This window comes from Artemia franciscana, chromosome 18, assembly GCF_032884065.1.
Source record: "Artemia franciscana chromosome 18, ASM3288406v1, whole genome shotgun sequence".
NCBI classification, from domain to species: domain Eukaryota; kingdom Metazoa; phylum Arthropoda; class Branchiopoda; order Anostraca; family Artemiidae; genus Artemia; species Artemia franciscana.
This window is the reverse complement of record NC_088880.1, coordinates 6,513,227-6,532,509: the sequence shown is the minus strand read 5'-3', so window position 1 is coordinate 6,532,509 and position 19,283 is coordinate 6,513,227. Positions and strand designations below refer to the sequence as shown.

The 19,283-nt window shown below is 34.1% G+C and overlaps 1 protein-coding gene across 11 annotated transcripts in view; it reads right to left on the bottom strand.

The window, feature by feature from the left end:
* Positions 1–19,283, bottom strand: part of LOC136038539 (extended synaptotagmin-2-like) — a 210,858-nt gene that overhangs the window by 13,450 nt on the left and 178,125 nt on the right. For all 11 annotated transcript variants that reach the window (XM_065721656.1, XM_065721652.1, XM_065721659.1 and 8 more), the window contains one exon: positions 4,087–4,230. In XM_065721656.1, coding sequence (XP_065577728.1) covers positions 4,087–4,230 — 144 coding nt within the window. The remainder of the gene's footprint in view (positions 1–4,086; positions 4,231–19,283) is intronic.

The window sequence follows — 19,283 nt, the reverse complement described above, 5'->3', positions numbered from 1 at the left end:
AAAGTTGTGAAGCTGAAAACAATTTTGTTGTACTTCCTTCAAGCAGAAGACTGATTTCATTTTCCTAACCTAGCCCCTTTCCGAGATAGCCAAAAGTCAATCAACTAGAATTTTACCCTAATTGCAGATGACAAAATGCAGTCAGCTCAAATTTTTGCAAAGGGCTAAGGTTTAAGGAAAAAAAAAAAGATTCGTTAACGTTTCTACAAATCACAGGTCAAAGGCTCAATATCAAACCTTACTTCGTTGATTACCTTATTGAAGCTTCTGATATATTCCTTCGTTCTTTTGAAGAAAAGGTAGGCGTTGTCTAGTATTACTGGTCGCATTTCCACCATTTATCACCCGCCTCTTTTAATTTGATGTGGTCGCTCATTTTAACTATTCATTTTTTAATTGAAGCGCACATTACAAGGCAATTTATTTAGAAAATCACAACTTTGGTACTTTTTTGCTCGAAAGGTAACGCACTGGGCGTATTTTCGCCATTAAAGCTCCGCTATCTTATAAAAGACACTTGGCAGCACTGAGTTATTGCGTCAGCACTGAAAAATTAAATATGATTAAGGTACTTGAGTAGTTATGAAATTTCTTCAAATCTTTTCAAGCATGAATGACGATAAGTGTTGAGTAGATTAAAAAAAAACATATTAAGAAAAATACTTCAATTTTCAAACGTCTAAGAATTTAAAGACAATCTATTTTTTTTACCTGGAAACTTTAAATTGCTTAAGACTGAGATAAAGCGTAGGATGAGATAAAGCGTAGAGTGTTTTATTCAACTTGTGCATAGCGCCATAATTTAATGTTTGAATTGAAAATTATCAAAAACCATGTAATTGCAAATAAACCATAAAAAGCATATAATTGAATCTAACTAAAATGCTTTTAATTGCAAGGCTTCAATTTTAATTAATTCAATGTTTCTGGTGTTTCAAATAGAGCTTTTTGTGTGTGGAAATATCTACATTCCCTCCAATTTTGGTGAATTTTTCGAAATAAGTTTTATGGAGGAAGGAGTTAATCATATTAAAATAATACAAATAAGGCTGGAAGTTCTTCTCAAGATTTAAATATACGTATTGACTTAATAGTCCTAGGAAAATAAATTTTTGAATGTTATGCTAAAAATAATAATTCACCTTATAATTTTTTTGTTATATCAATGTAGCAACGTATCAAAAATATATGTAGCAATATATAAAAAATAGTTATAAAATACGTCACACCACGCTTTCAATTCTTGTCGTACAAATGCAATTTTCTTTAGGTAGCAAGAAATTTTTTCAACCTTCTAATACGTTTGAAAATTAAATTATTTTAATTTTTTTCTGACCGGGTAGTATCACACTTTTTCAAATTATAAGGGGAGCACGGAAGGAGATCCAAAGGGGATGAACTTCACTCAAAAGACTGTCGTATGGAGATTTCTCAAAGCAGTCTATTGCAAAACAGAAAATTGCTATTTAAAAGTTCTGCTTGTCAAATTTTATATGGTACTGGAGGGGTAAAGAGAATTAATTCATATATAAAACTTACAACATTCGACCGTTACTGCCATGCAATTACAGCAAAAGTCTTTCACATTTTGGAGGGGGGGGGGGGGGGTTGCGCAATCGAAATAAACGCAAAAATTGTCAATTTTATAAAACGTAGGTAATCGCTGAAGATACTGTTCGAATTCTGAGACATTGTGCCTCCTCTACTGCTCAACCTCTGCCCGCTGAATGAATTACAATAAATGGTAAAGAACAGGTTTGTTTGACTAATATTAGCAGCGTTTATATTAATTCTACAAAAGGGACATAACCCGAAATCCAACCCGCTACAAGTTACAGGCCCCATTACAAAGTATATCACAAACACTAAACCACCAGTAAAGCTTTCAGACACTGAGAAGCGTATTTTGTGATTTCACTACCGAATGCCAGAAGTCTTCCCATCTTTGGTCATTTCTGTTTGTCTCTTGTTTGTAGTTGTCAAAGTATTTTTATATTTCTGTTGTTTCTTTTGTTTTTCTTTTCTTTTCTTGATTTTTACTCTGTCTTTTTCTGGGCTTTCTGCTCAGTTTTTTGCGATGGGTTATAAATAAAATGACAATGATGATGATGATATGGAAAACAAGAAAAAAACAAAAAATAATCGTAGCTACTTTAAGTTAAAATACCAGAAAATAAGGTAATTGACCAGCAACTGACATACTAAATAACTTTTGGCTTCAAATAACGACAACTTTTTTCAAAATCTAGGGGAGGGGGCAAAATTGTCCCTTTTCTTCAAATTTCTTCAATGAAAATAACAAAAAAAAGCATTTTCAAAGAAAATTCTCCCAAAAAGACATTTTTCATTTCTAGGGGGGAGGGGAGAAAAAATCTAGGGGACAGAAAAACCCTGTCTCTGCAAAATTGTTGATAGAGAAAATGGAGATTGCTGTCTTGAAGTTCCATGCTAAAAAGTTTGCTATAATTCCGTTGGTAAATTTTTGTGATGTATTTTTCACATGCCAATCATATCATTCCTCATTCCTGTAGAGAAAAACAGTCACTTCATTTAAAACCGAATGAAGTAATGCAGAACAACAAATTTAGACCGACAAGGCAATGTAAATTCTAGAGGAATAAATATCTCCCCCTTTTTAAAACTTGGCTGGTTCTTTTGTAAGAAATATCCAGCGAGAAAATTCTATGTTGCCCTATGAATTGATAGAGTCAACTAAAATTCAAGGTGAGCATACAATTATAAAATACTGTATATAATATATATATATATATATATATATATATATATATACATATATATATATATATATATATATATATATATATATATATATATATATATATATATATATATATATATATATATATATATATATATATATATATATATATGTATTTAATTTAATATAACAATTATATATAATATATACATATAATTATATATAACAACACATAAAATTATAAAATACAATTATAAATTGCCAAAATATATAACCATAGAATTGTATGCATATAAAATTGTCCATAAACAATACCATCATCTAATTTTCAATTGCTCCAAAGCTGGTGTACTAAATAGGCACGTACGCAGATTTTTTCGGGGAGGGGATGGGAATATTAAGAAAACTACCTTAATTTGATAATTTCAATAATAAGTGTCCATACACTAAAAAAACAGGATTTCAGAGACTCCCCCCTCCTACACACCCATGTTAACAAATAATATAGATTACTTGAAAAATCGCTACTGGCATGAAAGTTGAACCCAAGACTCCCAGGTGACTAGTCAAAGATTCCACTGCTGGACCAACAGACACACCAAGCAATTTTTCATAGCTTCTTATTGTAGGCTTGACAGTTCTACACAAACAACACAAATTTAAAGACTTCCTTTTTAATATTTATATCTGAACTCATATACTTGCTGACTGCGCAGCACTGGTGGCCAGTTTGTATATTACTACTGTATAATTTTGTTTTGTTTCAATATTATTTCAAGCTATTTAAATTCCAAAGAAGGTGTCATATGTAAACAACTCAGTGGCACCTTAAAATTTTTTTTTTTTTTTTTAAAACAACAAAAATACCTAGAAAAAAAAATTAGTTGTGTTTTATAAATCTCATAGAGTGAACTCTACGAGAGGAGAAAAGACACTCAAAGACACTCGTGTCTTTTCTCCTCTCGTAAAGTTCACTTAAGAAGGTTAGATATTTTTGTTGTTTTTTTCTCTTTCTTATATATTTTTTTTTTGAGCGCTGAGGACGACTTGGCTTAGGTCCTTGTCGAAATATTTGCTTGATTTTCATCTTCATATTTTGCTACTGACAAAATCCTCGTTTTTTCACCTAATTGATTTTTCTCCCTTCATTTAGTATTTCCTTTCTTGTTTTCATACGAAATGCTAAAAAAAATCGCGGCTCAATCATAATGATAAAAAAATCATGGCATTCTAGTTGTAGTTGTAGGTAGAACGGCGATAAGATGGCACTGGCGATAGACAAGCATGATGGTATCGGGTATAATACCTCTAGTCGTATTACTCTCAAAACTTGGCATCTTATCAAAAAATACAAAATAATATCTTACAAATCCGATCAGAGGAGTTTTGGAGAAGAAACTCTGCTTCTTGCTTAAAACTGATACTTCGAGAGTTCTAGTTGGCAACTCAGCATATGACACATTGAACTCAAAGCTTTCATCGTAGTGAGGATTGTTGGTGTCAACTATGGCCTAAATAGAAAGTAGGAGTCATGAATTTACACTGAATAAGGTGAAAAAAACACAAGAACAACAGGAGTCTAGCAACATTTCAAAATACTACTACTACTACTACTACTACTATTAATAATAATAACTCACTGTAGCACCAAGCCGCATGAGGCCAACGCAGCTACACACGCTCCTCCTCCAGCCTAATCTATTCAAGGGCTTCCTCTTCACACCCTCCCAGGAAGTTCCCATTTCATTTAAATCTTTATATATGACATCCTCCCTCCCCAGACGAGGACGACCTGGTTTCCGTGTAGCCCCAGACGGTTGGCCAAAAAGGACAATTTTAAAATGGTAGGGAGATATCGGTTTTAGATTGAAAACGCTCATTTTTTTTCACGAGAAAGTTGCCAGAAGAATCTTTGTAATTGCCATTTTTTCCATTAAATTAAATTTTAATTTACTTGCAAATAAAGCAAAATGAAAATACAGAAAAACAGGTATAATATTTAAAATAAGACAGTAGAATTTTTTCCCCTATAATAATTAACGCCGAATATTTTGATTCCGCGTCAGGAAGCATCTATCAAAGAAAAAAAAATAGAACATATACAAAAAGGAATTTAGTTTAATGTAGTTTAGTTTTTCCTTGCGTGTGTTCTTTTTTCGTTGATAAAGGCTTTCGGATGTGAAGTCGAAACATTTTCGTTTTTATTAATTATTAATGGAATGAAAAGTTTTTTTTTTAGATTCTTATTTAAAATATTATACCCATTTATTTGTATTTTCATTTCGTTTTATTCGTAGGTGGAAAGGCAATGTGGCAAGAAACTATTGAATTTGTATGTTAGGAGTTAAAGATTCAATTCAGCAGTGGCATTTTTAAATGACGTGACCATATTTTTGACAACACCATTAACAATTTTCAGATAAAGGATAAGAAGAGCTAGGGAAGAGTTGCAAATCTTTTTGAGAATAAATTATTTACTATTTAATATTATATTTTTGTGTTATATAAAATGAATTATTTAATAATGAACATTATTTAGGGGATGCAAAAGAACTGATAGCAATTTCAAGCTTCTCGTCATAATTTCTGTCTTCTAGAGACATTTCATTACAACATTAAACAATTAACATTTCATGAAAACAGAAAATTTTCTGCCATTGTTCGTTCGGTGTTCACGAATTTCAACATGTAGAAATGCACACAAGGCAAAAATTCAGTTTTCTAAAAATTAGTGGCAGAAATTCCACCTTTGTTTTGTTCCGTAATCCGGATTTGTCAATATATTACTTGTCAATTATTGAGATTTAAAAAGCTGTTTAGTGCTTTAAAAGAGATGGGGAGGTGAAATTTATTCACTTTGAAATAAAATACAAAGAAAACGGCGACTTATACACAGATAATTTTGACATTTCAGGTGGACGACGGAGGTTACTCTGCATACAGGCGCGTACCAACTAAGATGGGGAAACAAAATATTCTTCAGTCTTGTTGTCTGCAGGAAAATGATTACTCTTGCCAAGAAGATTAAAAAATATTAGAAATGTCAAAGATGTACCTTAAAATTTAAGGAACTTTTATTCATATGTAAAAAAATATAAAGTAGCTATAATCTCTATTCTTCTCTCGAGGTTCTTGAAAAGGTCAAGTCAATCCTTATTTACAAATAGGGACGTGAAAAGAGAAAAGGCTTTTCTATTTGGATTATCAAGTGGTTAAACGATGGAAGAATTTCTTAGGGAACTTCAAGAGTTCTTAAGATAGAACTTGAATGGGTTCGTGTTCTTTTCATTCAATTTTATAGAAAATTGGAACACTTCCTTTCCAATGCTCTAATACTAAGACAAGAAAGTGGTTCTTTTTACCAAGCATGGGGATGCATTTAAGTTGTTTTAAATGAACCGTGCCGTCAAACTAAATATCTTGGTAATAATATTAATAGAAGTTGTCACAAACAAATAGAAATTTTAAATAATAGCAAAAATGAACTGGAAACCATAGGAAGATTGATTTTAAGTACCAAGGACAACAAAATAAAAAAAAAAAATTTTTCACCCCCGAACCCATCAGAGATATCAGACCCATCAAATAGGAACGTGAAAGGAGAAAAGGCTTTTCTTTTTGGATTATCAAGTGGTTAAACGATGGAAGAATTTCTTAGGGAACCTCAAGAGTTATTAAGATAGAACTTGAATGGGTTCGTGTTCTTTTCATTCAATTTTATAGAAAATTGGAACACTTCCTTTCCAATGCTCTAATACTAAGACAAGAAAGTGGTTCTTTTTACCAAGCATGGGGATGCATTTAAGATGTTATTTGTTGTTTTAAATGAACCGTTCCTTTAAACTAAATATCTTGGTAATACTATTATTAGAAGCTGTCACAAACAAATATAAATTTTAAATAATAGCGAAAATGAACTGGAAACCATAGAAAGATGAATTTTAAGTACCTAGGACAACAAAATAAAAAAACTTTTTTTCAATAGCGCTGCCTAAGTAAAGAACGTTATGGGCACAATGTATTATTCATTTATTTTCGTTCATTTTTTTAGACCAGAAAACTTCTTATAGGGCTCATTCGGTTGGAAATCTAAAAAGAGCTAGTGCTCTTTTTAATAATCAAAAGTTATTGGAAGGCAACCAGCACCCTTCCCACGCCTATCATTTCGCCAAACACATCTAGTCCAGAATTTTTAGACAACCATTTTGTTCAGCGTACTTGAAAGGTCCAAAAATCATGCCTTTGAGGATGACAACCACCCAAGCCATCAGGGCAAGGGTTGTAAGTTATATCCTGGGCACACATAAGGTTTTATAGAAAGGGTGGTCGTACAAACTTCGGACGGAGCTCATTGAATAGGACATCAGATGTTATAGTGCCCTATTGAAGAGTCTAAGGAATCGGAGGGCAGACCTCATCCCCTCCCCCAAGTCATATTTTCCCCAAAAGCATCCGATAGAAATTTTGAGATGGCCATTTGTTTTCGTAGAAACTCCAAAAAGAGCTCAGTCGACTGAAAAATAAAAGGGAGACTTCCCTTTTTAATAGTCAAAAGTGATTGAAGGGCAACAAGTCCCCCCCCCCCAACGAATGAACATCATTTCTCCAAACACATAAATCAAAATCATGAGATAGCCGTTTTGTTCAGCGTAGTTGAAAGGTCTCAAAACTATGTCTTTGAAGATGACCCCCCCCCACAGCCTTCAGGGTAAGATTTAAAAGTCAAGCCCCGAGGGCATACAAGGTTTTATGGAAAGGGTAGTCGTATAAAATTTGAGAGGGCTCATTGGATTGGAAATTGGAAGTTCCAAAGCCCTTTTTAAGAGTCAAAGTGATCGGATGGCAGCCACCCTCCCCCACGTCGCAATATCCCCAAATGCATCTGATTGAAATTTTGGGAAAGCCATTTGCTCAAAAATAGTCAAAAGATCATATAACCAGGCTTTTGGGTTTGACAGAATCCCCAAGAGTCTGCGGGTAAGAATTGTAAGTTATGCCCCAGGGACATATAAGGATTTTATGGAAGGTGTGGTCGTGTGAACTTAATAAGAGTCTCATTTGATTGGAAATGTATAGTTTTAGTTCCCTTTTAAGAGTCCAAAGTGATGGAGAGCAAGTAGCCCTTCCTTCCTGACATCCTCTTTTCCCGAAACGTGTTCGATTGAAATTGTGAGATACCCATTTTGTTACTTGTAGTCCAAAAATCATAGAACAATGTCTCTATGGTGGACGTGGACACAAACCCCGAAGCGCATGAGCAAGGGTTGTAAGTTATACCCCGGGATATATAAGGTTCTTATCGAACGAATGGTCCTATAAACTTTGGATCGGATGGAGGTTATTTGATGGGAAGTCGGAATTTTTAGTGCCCTTTTTAAGAGCCAAAAATGAATGGAGGGCAATCCCCCCAAGCCTTTCATTCCCCAAGACCTATCCGATCGAAGTTTTAAGAGAACTATTTTGTTCAGTGTTGTTGAAAAGTCAAGTAATTATGTCTTAGGTGATATCAATCTCCCCACAGTCCTTAGGGCAAGGGCTGTAAGTTAGGCAATTCGTTCTTTGTTTACATATAGTATATGTTATTGAGAAAGGTATGCTTGTTTGAACTTTATTTTCCAAGAAGACGAAGCGTATTCAGACGAGCCTTTCAGATAATGTTGAGGGGAGGGTTGAATTAAATCAAAAGACGTTATGTGTATAGGGATTCTCAAAAGGGCGTAACTCAGGAATAACTGAGTATACTAATTTGGAAAATTCTGTAAATGGTAACGGAGATAATCAAAAAGGCAATAATTGCCTACTACCAATACTACTACAATTACAACCACTACTACTACTACTCCATTTACAATATTGAGGTGAAATTCGAACTAAATCAAAAGACGCTATACGCATGCACAATATCAAAAAAGCGTATGTCAAGAATTGATTTGGGTGTTAAGTTGGAACTTTCAAATAATGCTTCAAGGGGAAGATCATCTGACCAAAAGTTTATATGTCCACACAACTAGTACAACTGTTACTGCTACATTTACTACTACTACTTCTACTGCAACTACTTGTAAGGCTAAGAGCATTGAGATAAAAATTTCAAGCAGTATATGAACATACAAGTTATTAAAAGGACATATCAGAAATGTCGTAGCAATGGCTAATTGCATTAAGTGAAACTTCCAGGACTTGATGCGAGTGATATTCTACTGACCAAAAGGCAATATGTTAATACTACTGTTGCTAGTACAAGTACCGCTATTCAATACTATTGCTAGTAATATTAATACTACTACTGTGACAACTATTGCAACCATGCATATAGGTATGAAGGTGAGATTTTCAAGAAATTTTGAGGGGACATATGACCTTAATCACAACACGCCGTCTCTATTCAGGCTGCCAAAAGGGCGTAGCAATAATACCTTAGGGACAGTTCGGTGTGTGAAGTTGAAACTAACAGGGCTTGTTGTGAGAGATGTTTAACTAACCAAAAGAAAATATTTGCATCTTAATGTTGCTGCTTCTACTCATGCTATTACTCCTATAACTATTATTACTACTTCTATTACTACTAACGCCACTAAAGCTTAGCCTACTATTATTAGTTCTTCTGCTATTACTACTGCTATTAAAGCTAAACCGAAAAATGTGGGATATATACAAATTATATGGAACTAAATCGAAACACACTATACCCACACAGGTTGTCAAGCGGACGTAAGCGTAGAAAAAGCGGACGTATCATCTATGCTTCAGGAACGGTTGATGGTATTAAGCTGAAACTTTCAGCGTGTGTTGAAGGGGATGTTGAAGAAACCAAAGGTACTATGCGCATACTGCTACTAACGCTGCTACAACTAATGCTATTCCGCAAGCTAAGGTATTAAGGCAAAGCTTTTAAGAAATGTTTAGGCGGATGTTGAACTAAATCAAAACAAGCTATGAACACGAGGAATTTCAAAAAGGTGACAAAGCAATATCTCAAGAACAACTTATATTAATAAATTACACCTTTAAGGGTAAGTTGTGGGGTATTTTGAAATAGCCAGGATGCACTATGTATATACTTTTAATGCTACCACTACAGTTACTGTAACTAACGACACTAAGGGTATTAAAGTGAAACTTTTAGGGAATGTTTAGGGGGAGTTTCAATTAAACGAAAAAACTGTATGTGCAGGTTTTTAATAGGGCATATAAGCAATATCATAGGCAACATCACTCTATAATTACTAGAAATGTCATTGAAATTTGTAAATGAGCTAATTCGATTCAAAATTAAAAGTTCTAATGCCCATTTCAAGAGTAAAAAGAGATGGGAGGGCAAGCAACCCTTCTTTCAAGCCCATTCATTTTCCAAATACATTCAGTCAAATTTTTTAGACAGACATTTTGTTCAGCATAGTAGAACGGTCCAGCAACTATGTCTTTAGGAATATTGGGCATGTCAACCCCCCACAAATATGCAATTGGCCCATTATACTTTGCTTCAAAGCTAAAACTAAAACGCATTGTGTTTATAGTTGCCAATAAGATACCTCAGCATTGTATTGAGAATAATTGAAGGTATTAACTTGGAATTTTTGGGGTTACTACTATTACTACTTCTGCTCTTACAATTTAAATAAACAAAAAGAGTGTAAGTATATCCAGGTTGTCAAAGGGCATAGACAGAATCTTTTGAGAATGAAAATATATGTTTTATTTTTAGGTCAACTTGAGGAGGTATAAAATTTAATTAACAAATACTTTTTGTGCCAAGATTAAAAACTGTTGAAAAAGTTTCTCCAATATACAAATAGCAAGCAAAACTATATATTCTTACAAAAAATAACAAAAAGATGTAAACTTTTTCATGAAAAAGACTATTTCAATAAAAAACGAACAGAAATTAATTTAAAAAACTTTTTCCACAAAACAAGTTTTTCAAAATAAAGTAAAGAGCTCCATTAAGCCGAAAATGAGCAGAAATAAAGTCAAATAATCTTCCAATTGTAAAACTACCACAAATTACTATCCATAAATAAATGAAACTCAAAAGGAACAGAAATTACAATAAATAGCCGAGTCAAACTCAAAACAAACAAAAATTAACATGAGTAGGGCTGATAACCCCCGTGCCTTCTCTAGACCAGAACATAATTTGCGCTTTACTGAAAACAAAATACGTTTTAAATGTTTTTGCTTTAATAAATATAAGATTATTAAAACTTTAAGACTAAATATTAGCATATGTAAATTAAACTGACAATCCACGGTCATTTGTTTTTGTTGCATAATTTATAATAACAATAATAATAAAAAAGAAATAAATTTTATTCCTCTGTTATTCAAACATTCCAAGAGGAGGGGGGTGACCTCAGGGGAAGACTTCTCCTTTGCAAAAAAAAAACATAACGAAAAAAAACAAAAAACAATTAGGTAACAAGTTGGATCTCTGCGTAATTTTGTATTTGATCGCTTTGTCTGAAAAGAGCATTTCTCTGTACTATTCCTTAGAGAGTCAAGTGAGAGAGCGGTTCTACTTAAGAGGCTTGGGATTTAAAACTCTTTCCTCAGTTAGGCTGGCCCCGCCAATCGAGGATAGATATACAGGTAATAAGAGTTAAAAAATATCAATAGATGTTTAGGGCCGTCAATCTACGAAAATGAAGGGAAGGGGGGGGCAATTATGTTGTTTTTTCTTTCGTTTTTGAATGAAAATAGAGAAAACGGTACGTTTCGATAAAAAATACGTAAAAAGGGTCATTTCCCAAATTAAGAGGGGGGGGGGGTTTGTGTAAAACTCTTGTGGCAAATGCACTCTTGTGTGCTCTCCCCAATCGACTTGCCTACAGATATTCATAAACAATGCAGTAGAAAAAAATTGGAAACAACTTGATAAAGGCCGAAAAAGAGAAAAAAGGCACCTTCAAAAGGATCATTCTTAATATATCTAAAAAGGAGTTTTACTGTTTTACATAGTAGGAAAAGGAATTAGTAAGACTAGCGGCATATAATAGTTATATTATATATTATAATAGTTATGTTGTTTTAAATTATAAAATAGTTAGTAAATTATATAATAATTATATTGTAGTTTTTAGAGTCCTCGTTAAAATTTGTAAACTGATCTATGGAATTCTTTGGCATGAAATAGAAACTTATATTGTCAAGAAAATTCCAAAAAAGAAAATCTTTTTTTTTGCTGATCCGAAAAAATCTAAAAGAAAGTTTCAACTGTTTTATATAGTAAGAAAAAGAATTAGCAAGAGTAGCGGCATATAATAGTTATTCATAGGTTGATAAACATGCTGAAATTCGTTGCAGGTTGTTTCTTTCTTTTTGGGAGGAGGGCATAATCTTGGAAGTAATCTAACTTGGATAAACAACGCAAAAATAGTTCAATTATATGTAAAATATACGAAGTCATTGTAAAAATCTCGGTTTTTCGGAGAGGTAGCTAGACTTTTATCAGGTTATGGGTTAAAATCCCAAATTTCCTTAGGAGGAGGTAAGACTGTGGGCCAATCTTTTTAAAGTCCCGTTTTGAAGGAAAACCTCAAGGAGGCACCTTTTTCCGCCACTTTGGTGCATGAAATCTCAGAACGCCAGTTGTACCGTACTGTTCCGCTACGCTTGCCGAACTTCTACTACGCTTGGCACACGCGACCTAATGTAAGTGATTTGTGAAAGTGGACATTCTCCCTTGGAAATTCTCAACTGTATTTGACAAATTTTTAGCTAAGGAATCGTTTCTTTCCCCTTTCCCTGTGCCCGTACATGTAGGCAAGTGCTCCTAAGGTCACCACAAGGTATAAAAAATTATACCACCATTTTCTGGATAAGAAAATGTCTACCCGCATCCTATTCTACAGATAGACGATCATTTCAATTCGTCGCTCACCGTTCGTGAATAATTATGATTTTTGAAGGAATGAAGCTGAATAAAGTTAATTAAAGAGGAACTTACGTTAGTAGCAAGTTCTGATTATTTCAAATAGATGTTGACTTGATTCATGTGGTGAGGAATGATTCCTCGCCACATGCAATTTTTTCAACATAAGTTTAAAAAAAATCGCAACAAGATAACTGAAAGGACAACACTGGGATGATTCTTAAGAAAATTGGCCTCTATTGGAGTCCTCGTTAAAATTTGTAAACTGATGTATAGAATTCTTAGCCATAAAATAGAAATTTATATTGTCAAGAAAAATTTAAAAAGAAAAACTATTTTTTACTCTTCCGAAAAATTTACTAAAATGGAGGTATTAGATTTTGTAACTGAAGTGAGTATAGCCAACAATTGACACCATTATCCAGACAGTTAGTATAATGTGCTAAAGGTAAATTATTCGGAGAAAAAAGTAAACTGCTTTCGTACTTTAGGGATTAAGACAAATAAGCACTTGAACGAGGCCTTAACCCTACTCCCCCATCCAATCACCAGGGACAAACAGCACATCCAGATACAATCAGCCAAAAAAAGGGTCCATAGACAAACAACATCGTCATTAGTGAATATAAGCCATCATAAACTCAATAGTAAAAACACCTAAAATCTAATGAAGAATTCCCAAGTGATCACCTCCTCATACGAATTACTGAGCCCAATACCAAAAAATAAGATATACAGTTATATATAACTAATATGCAGTTATATATATATATATATATATATATATATATATATATATATATATATATATATATATATATATATATATATATATATATATATATATTGTCGTCAAAGTACAAGATTGTGCCTCTGTTTGCATTTATAGTTCATCAGGGCTCCAGTTTCTGACAGTCCTAAGAGTTTTTTTGCCTTTTGCTCAATTCCTTCGCAAGTAGTGGAGCTTTTATTTATTAGTTATTAGATATTATTTTCATTGTTACTACGGGAGGACCCCCAAAACTGAAGTAAGCTCAGGCAAGAAATGTATAAAATAAACGTACTAAACATGGTTTACTTTTACTTTTCCGATAATTCCGTATTTGATTAATACGTTTTTTTAAAACCACTCGAGGGGCTTAAATTATGTTTCCAGGGAGAGGGAGGGCCTAAAATCGGTAATAACTAATCTTTTTTTCAGGGAGAGGAAGATTTTCTTACCAGTCCATCCTGTTTTCGGGTATGCATATAGTAGCAATAACAAGTTTATTATAAATAAATTTATTACCCCCCCCCCGCTCAGAATATCAAGGATTCAAAAGGACAAACACGGAAAATAGAGACTAGCCACAGCAAATTTCTATTAAATTCTTTTTCCTCCTTCGTTAAAAGGATAGACTAGCCACAGCGAATTTCTATTAAATTCTTTTTCCTCCTTCGTTAAAAGGATAGACTAGCCACAACAAATTTCATCTAAACTCCTTCTCCTCCTTCGTTAAAAGGATAGAGTAGCCACAGCGAATTTCGACAAAAGTCTTTTTCCTCCTTCGTTAAAAGGATAGACTAGCCACATAGCGACTAGCCACAGCGAATTTCTATTAAAATCCTTTTCCTCCTTCGTTTAAAGGATAGACTATTAGAAAAACTTGTCAGACCCAATTTGTCGCTAATTTGACAATACTGACTTAATACATGCTAGAAAGAACTTTTCCCCCATCAGGAACACGATTTTTCCAGCTCCCAGCTTATCTTAATAAGCTGATTTCCTTTCCCCTTTTTAAGACCGGAGAAATTCAGCTCAGGTTTAAATGAGGACTATGGGTCGTTAAACACCTTAAAGTACAGAGTGGCAATCAAAGCTTAATCAAGTAGACAATTTAATATTTCAAGAGGAAAAAGGGGACGGCTTCAAGAAATAACAATTCCTAGTGCATTGGATAAAAGAGAGTAAATAAGAAACAGGGGGCTGCCTTTGTAAAGAGCCATATACCTTCAAAGCAATATTTTTATTGAACTATTTATTTTCATACTGTTTTCAGTAAAGCCCACATGGCACTCCAGCCGTAGAGAGCATTAAAGGAGGGAGGGGGTAGGACTCTCCTTATTTGCAAACACCGTTAGTGGTTCACAGTTCTTTGGGGTAGATGGGGGGGGGGGTTAATTCTGAAAAATTAAAAAAATTAGGTATTTTTAACTTACGAACGGATCGGAACGGATCGGGTGATCGGATCTCAATGAAATTTGATAGATGGATATCGTGTCTCAGAGCTCTTATTTTAAATCCCGACCAGATCTGGTGACATTGGGGGGAGTTGGGAGGGGGAAACCTAAAACTTGGAAAACACTTAGAGTGGAGGGATGGGGATGAAACTTGGTGGGAAAAATAAGCACAAGTCCTAGACACATGATTGACATAACCAGAACGGATCTGCTCTCTTTGGGGTTGTAGGGGGGGGGGAATTCTGAAAAATTAGAAAAAATGAGGTATTTTTAACTTACGAATGGGTGATCGGATCTCAATGAAATTTGTTATTTAGAAGGATATCGTGTCTCAGAGCTCTTATTTTAAATTCCGACCGGATCTGGTGACATTGGAGGGGATTTGGGAGGGGGAAACCTAAAACTTGGAAAACACTTAAAGTGGAGGGACCAGGATGAAACTTGGTGGGAAAAATAAGCGGAAGTCCAAGATACATGATTGACATAACCGGAACGGATCCAATCTCTTTGGGGTATTTGGGGGGGGGGGTTAATTCTGAAAAATTAGAAAAAATGAGGTATTTTTAACTTACGAAGGGGTGATCAGATCTCGATGAAATTTGATATTTAGAAGGATATCGTGTCTCAGAGCTCTTATTTTAAATCCCGACCGGATCTGGTGACACTGGGGGGGGGGGTTGGGGGGTTGGGAGGGGAAACCTAAAGCTTGGAAAACACTTAGAGTGGAGGGACCGGGATGAAACTTGGTGGGAAAAATAAGCGGAAGTCCTAGATACATGATTGACATAACCGGAACGGATCCGCTGTCTTTAGGGTAATTGGGGGGGGGGGGGGGGTTAATTCTGAAAAAAATAGAAAAAACGAGGTATTTTTAACTTACGAACGAATGATCGGATCTCGATGAAATTTGATATTTAGAAGGATATCGTGTCTCAAAGCTCTTATTTTAAGTCCCGACCGGATCTGGTGACATTGGGGGGAGTTTGGGGTGGGGGAACCTAAAATGATGGAAAACGCTTAGATTGGAGGGATCGGGATGAACCTTGGTGGGAAAAATAAGCAGAAGTCTTAGATACGTGATTTACATAATTTGAACGGATCCACTCTATTGGGGGGGGGTTAATTCTGAAAAATAAGAAAAAATGACGCATTTTTAACTTACGAAGGAGTGATCGGATCTTCATGAAACTTCATATTTAGAAGGACCTCGTAACTCAGATCTCTTATTTTAAATATCAACCGGATCCAGCGTAATTGGGGGGGGGGGCAGTTGGGGGGAACCGGAAATCTTAGAAAATACTTAAAGCGGTGAGATCAGGATGAAACTGGATGGGAAGAATAAAAACCTGTCTAAGATATGTGACTGACATAACCGGACCGGATCTGCTCTCTTTGGTGGATATGGGGGGGGGGAAGGTAATTTTGAAAATTGAGGTATTTGTAGAGAGAGAGAGAGAGAGAGAGAGAGAGAGAGAGAGAGAGAGAGAGAGAGAGAAAGATGGGTTTATTAATATAAATAACAAAACAAAACAAGCAAATGGCCCGAAGCAAAGCTTGTTTGGGCTTACAACCCCAATACACATACAAATAAAACAATACGAAAAAGAAGAAAAAATAAAAAGAAAAGAAAAAGAAAAGAAAAAAGAAAGAAAGAAGAAGAAAAAAATCAATTACCCTGCATTTCAATCGAAACGGATTTACACTTCAAAAGAGACAAAACAAAAAGAAACTAAAACCACTTAACCAGTATCGCCAAAATCAAAACCAACATCTTGGCTCCACTTGAGGTCCACTCAACTATCAAAACCATAAATATTAAGGCAAAATAGCTTTAATTCCCGCCGAAATTCAAAAAAACTATCCATGTTTCTCAAAGTCGTAGGTAAACAATTCCATGCATGGGGTCCTAGATGCCGAATAGAAAATTGAGATCTACGGGTAATAGCAAGCGGACGACGAATTATATCTGACTGTCTCGTAGAATGTGTATGAATATCACTTCCTAATTCGAACATACTTTTGAAACATGTTGGTAAACAATTTTGAAAATATTTATATATAAACAGGCTTCGATAAAAAATAATAAGTCCTGCTAAAGGCAAAATTTTGCATTCTATATACCTCTTTTGTACCGAGTCTTTATAACCTACACCACATAACACTCGAAGCGCTTTATTCTGCAAAACTCGAACACGATGGAGATGAGAAGGAAATGTACTACCCCAAACATTGCAACAATATAGCAGATAAGGATGAATTAAGGAATAATATATTGTTCTTAAAATATCTCTTGGGAAAATATACTGCAACTTTCTTAAAATGCCAACATTCCTAGCGAGTTTAAGACTAATATAATCTATATGTTCTCTAAAGCTGAGACATTCATCAATTAAAACTCCTAGATATTTTGTACAATTTATTCTTAAAATACTCACATCAGCAATATTAAGTCGGTCTATCCAAGGGTAATAATTTGAGCTCCTACCATACAATAAAAAGCAAGATTTACTATAATTCAAATTTAACTTATTAAGCTTCATCCAATTTTGTACAAACTCCAGACAAGAACTAATACGACTCAACAGCTGAATTCCTGTTCGTGCAGCCACAGTTATATGAGTGTCATCCGCAAAGCTGGGAACAATTACTTTTTCCCCGTCACATCCAATGTCAAGATCATACGAAATCATATTAAAAGCTCTACATAAATCATTTATAAAAATTAGAAATAACAGGGGACCAAGAACAGATCCTTGAGGTACTCCAAATTTAACACTACTGACTGAAGAAACAATATCTCCTAGTTGTACATATTGAGTTCTTTCTTTTAAAAACGAGGACAGTAATTCAAGACATGGTCCTCTAAAACCGTAATTTTCTAATTTGGCAATGAGTATAAAATGGTCAACGCAGTCAAAAGCTTTTACAATATCAAGAAAAACAGAAGCGACTTTCATACCATTATCCAACGCATCATTCACAAAAGTTGTCAAAAATAAAACAGCATGCTCAGTAGATAAACCCTTCCGAAAACCAAATTGATTTGGATTAAAAAATGATTTACTCTCCAAAAATTCAACCATTCTTTTAACTATCAATTTTTCAAACAATCTAGATAATACTGGTAATAAAGAAATGGGCCTATAGTTTCCTAGTACATTTTTATCTCCACCTTTATAGACAGGAATAACTTTTGCAATTTTAAAACAACTTGGAAACACTCCAGTCCTTGAACATTCATTAAATAAATACACTAAATGACCGGAAATAACAGGGTAAATATACTTTAAAGTTTTAACTGTTACAAAATCAGAGCCTGAAGCTCCAATTTTTAATTTTTTTCAATGTTTCAGAAAGCTCAGAAGCGTTGATTGGCTTCAAATATGCTGAAACATCACTTGCATTCGATAAATATTTCTTAAAACTACCTTCATGCTCAGAAATAACTATACTTTGGACCAAATCCTTTCCCACATTAGCAAAATGACGGCATATTCTATCAGCAGTTGTACTATCATTATGTATACCGTCAGGAAATATACCATCATTATTAGGACTTACGACGGATTTTATAATTTGCCATGTTTTTCTAGGGTTACCTTCACAAGATTTAAATTTATTACGATAGTAATCAGCTTTGGCTTTACGAAGTAGTGCATTTAACTGGTTACTATAAATCTTGTATTCTGTTTTATCACTTACACTATTACTAGCCGCACACATTTTGAACAAATATCTTCTTCTAATAATAGCCTTTAAAAGAGCTCGGGTGATCCATGGTTTCTTTGGAGTTTCTCTACGACGAGTTGCATTTTTACAAATACTACAATCAATCAATAAACTATTTATAATTGAATACCAGTTTTGAAACTTAGCATTAATATCTAGTTCATTACTATTTAAAAATTCAAAATTACATTTCTCTAACATTACTTTATAAAGAATGAGCACATTATTATCAATGATCACTTTTTTATATCTATTTTGTGAATTTGAGTTAAGCCTAGTACCTTTACTAAAAAAATTTTGAACACACAAAAATATCCCAAAATGGTCAGATACTTCATTTATTATCACACTTGCATTATAGTAACTGACATTAGCAAAAATATTATCAATCAACGATGCTGACTTCATAGTAACCCTAGTTGGGACTGTAGTCGTAGGCTTCAACCCATAACTCAGCATAATATTTAAAAACTGGCTAACTTCTGGATTAATAAACAAATTCATTAGGTCAATATTGAAATCACCACACACAAATATAGGTAAATTTCTACTCTTAATCACGTCTTAATCAACTTACGAGAGGGAGACCAGATCTTAATGAAATTTGATATTTAGAAGGATCTTGTGCTTTAAAGCTCTAATTTTAAATTCCGACCAGATCCTGTGACATTGGGGGGAGTTGGAGGGGGAAACCGGAATTCTTGGAAAACGCGAAAATTGGGGTATTTTTATCTTAGGAATAGG